This window comes from Etheostoma spectabile, chromosome 17, assembly GCF_008692095.1.
Source record: "Etheostoma spectabile isolate EspeVRDwgs_2016 chromosome 17, UIUC_Espe_1.0, whole genome shotgun sequence".
Classification (NCBI taxonomy): domain Eukaryota; kingdom Metazoa; phylum Chordata; class Actinopteri; order Perciformes; family Percidae; genus Etheostoma; species Etheostoma spectabile.
In genome coordinates, this window is record NC_045749.1 from 15,397,750 (window position 1) to 15,400,947 (window position 3,198).

At 36.8% G+C, this 3,198-nt stretch overlaps 1 protein-coding gene across 2 annotated transcripts in view; it reads left to right on the forward strand.

Annotated features, from left to right (window-relative positions):
• The first annotated feature begins 1,254 nt into the window (after positions 1-1,254).
• psme4a (proteasome activator subunit 4a) overlaps positions 1,255-3,198 on the forward strand; it is a 31,340-nt gene continuing 29,396 nt past the window's right edge. The window contains exons 1-2 of one of the 2 annotated variants that reach the window (XM_032540574.1): positions 1,255-1,545; positions 1,584-1,921. In XM_032540574.1, coding sequence (XP_032396465.1) covers positions 1,725-1,921 — 197 coding nt within the window. In that variant the 5' untranslated portion in view covers positions 1,255-1,545; positions 1,584-1,724. Of the gene's footprint in view, positions 1,922-3,198 lie in introns of both variants that reach the window. The other variant, XM_032540575.1, reaches the window with a different exon arrangement.

Sequence of the window (3,198 nt, forward strand, 5' to 3'; positions counted from 1 at the left end):
GTGATGGCTTTGTAGCATTGAAATGGCTCTCCGCTTAGAGAGGAGAGGCTTACCCCCTTGGGATCCGTTACAACAGATTGTCTATGAGAAAAGCAACATCTCACACAAGTAAACACCAAAACCCTAGCTAGTTGTCATTGGTAAAGTACATATGCGCTGCCTTTCAAATTGTTTATTTAATACGCTAGGCATCGTTCCGTTACTTTTTAAACCCCACTAAAACCAGGGTCAAGAATTAGCAACATCTACTAGCAAAATGCTTGTAAAATATGCAGGTGGCTGGTAGATTTGCTTCACTCACCAGCCAAAAAACAATAATCTGTTAATCTGTTGAGTGGCTGGTAAAATTTGAACATTCTAGCCATTTCTAGCTGGTCGACGAAAAGGTTAATTTTGGACCCTGAACACTACACTAGTTTCGAGCGTAAGCGGTACATTGATCTGTTTTTGAGTACCGGTACGATTTATTGGACAGCAATGGTACTTGGAAGTAGGGTCTAGTGTGCGACTTCACTCCTATTACATTTACAATCATGGGTTCTGTAACTCTGTGTTTAACCACAAGAGGGCGGTCACTGCTCACCCGTACCATGAACAAAATAGCCTGCCTGTACTTGTTCTCTTTTTTTGTTCTTGTATTCTATGTATCTCTTTGCACCTCTAGCTATGTGAAAATGTGAACAATAAAGACAGTGAAAAAGTAAGCCTAGTGTTACCCATTATTGCCATATGACTAATGTACAGTAGTCTAAAATATATCTTGTAAAACACATGTCTCAGTTTTGGGAAGAAAAAATTAAAATGTTAAAATGATATTCTTGGGTCAGAATCTATTAATAATATTATCATTATTACGTTTTTATAAATGCGTTTGATCAATTATTTGTATACAGTATATTTATATAGTTATTTGCCTTTTTGATTAGCCTAAGCAAGTGAGTTTTGAGATTAATTTGGCTTTAGCAGTTGTAGTAATACAGTCAGTCAAAATGAATAATTAATGTCCAATAAAATATTTTTACAAAATAATATAAATGCTTTCTAGTTATTCCGTTCTAAAAGTAGAAAATACATCATAGGACATCATGTCTTAAGTGGATTTCATGCCATACTATTTTAATGGAGGATAAGGATAAGCTGTCATTGAAAGCATGAATGAAGAGGGAAATGCCGGGAAATGTAGTTCTCGCAGCAGCTAGCGGATATGACGAATGTCTTGTGTATCTCGTCTGCTTTACCGTAGTTGGATGAATCAGTCGACGTTGACAGTCCTTGGGATGTGACCATAGACTGTATACTATTAATTGACTGTGCTTTTGTAGTAGAGACATTACTTTAGCTAGCTAGATCGTTAGCTAGCTGGTTGTCAGGTTTTTGGACTACGTTAGCCGAACGAGAGGCATTCGAGTGCCAGCGCGTTCTCAGGACAAACTCATGTTTTTTGTTAGCCTTAATATTTGTAAAGGATGACATTGTTCATCGACATTAAGGTTTTCTGGTGAAGGAAGCTAACTTAACTTTAGCTAGATGGCTAACTACTAGCGTGTCCGCAACTTGTGAATCTCATTACTTGTCACTGTTTGGGCCATAACAACCTAAACGATTTACCAGAGTAGCTAGTTCGGTAACGTTAGTTAGATTAGCTAGCTTTAGCATAACAACGTGCACAGAGAACCAGAGCGAAGTATCAGCTAGCATATTGAAGCTAGCCAGGTATTTGTAACATGAAAAAGGCGCAGTCTGACACATTGGGGTTTGTTCCTCAAAAAGACATCGTATACAACAAACTTCTGCCGTACGCGCACAGGCTAGATGAGGAATCCAATGATATTTTGAGTAAAATAAAAGGAAACCTGTGCCGAGCTGTTCAGCTCAGAGAGATATGGCCCGGTGTGCTGTTTTGGACAAGGAAACTTTCCACGTAAGTAACAGTAAGGTTAGCCTATCTTTGGTATCCTTACGTAATGTTAATGGTAACAGTTGTTGCTCACTTCATAATGTTTTCACAATCTTGAGCCTCTTGAAGTAAACAAACTTGCGTAACATAACTTGTTTTGCAACATTTCTATTTGTAACTACATTATGTATTTGGCTGTAGGGCAACTTTGCAGATATACTGTCTGCTAACGTTAGGCAGTTTATTCTTATTGCAACTCTAGCTACATAATGGTCATGGGGCTTTATGGCTTAGTATGTTTACACGTTATAACACTTAACTACAAACTAGATTATTTAAATTACAAACTGCCCAGAGTCTGATCAGGGACGGACTGGGTTTCGCAATCGGTGGCATAAGTGTCAAATACGAAACCTTGACCCAGGCAGTGCAGTCCAATAGTATGCTTATGTTGTGTTTTTTAACATTTTCTTTTTGAATTAGAGAGTCAGGTGACAACTCACCAGATTTCTCAAAATAAGAATACCACATTTTAGTTTTATGGACCCGTAAGTTTCCTTTAAAGCTGCTTCAAGCATTTCTTGTTTACACAGAGCTTTTGAAATGCTGTGTCATGTTTGTAGAGATCATAATCAGTTGTCTATTGAAAGTTTACTGCTCATCGGACTAGTCAAGTCATACTTGTTCATTCTAACTTTACAAAATAAAATAAATTACAGCAATATACCTTACCCCTTTTGCATTTATCTTTTAGTTTTTTTAGTAATGACACTCAGCAAACATATTATCAATATAACAGTGAATTACTTGGAGTGCTGTTTAATTTTGTTGTACTTGGTCACTGGGCTGTATTTAATCCTTTTCATTCACCATTGCTGGCACATTGCTCTGTCTAAGAGTGAGTCACTGCCGGCTTAGACAGATGAAAAGTTTACTGTAGGATTGACCCAGATTCTGTTCACTGGTATTTTGGCTTTTTGACAGAGATGCAATAATTTTTGATTAGTATTATTATAATCTTTTTTAAAATTGAATAAACAGAGAACATAAGCACCATACATTTGTTTTGCTCATGCTGCTCAAGTAGCACTGGCCACTTATTATGCTTGTTAAAACTGGGGCAATTCTCCCTAAATCTGTACTTCTTATTAGGGGTGGGAATCACCAGAGGCCTCACGATACAATATCATCCCAATACTTATGTCACAATACAATATATTTTTTTATACATATTGCAATATTCTGTGATATTTTGCAGTGTATTACCTTATTTTTTGTATTTTACCAATTGCAAATGATGT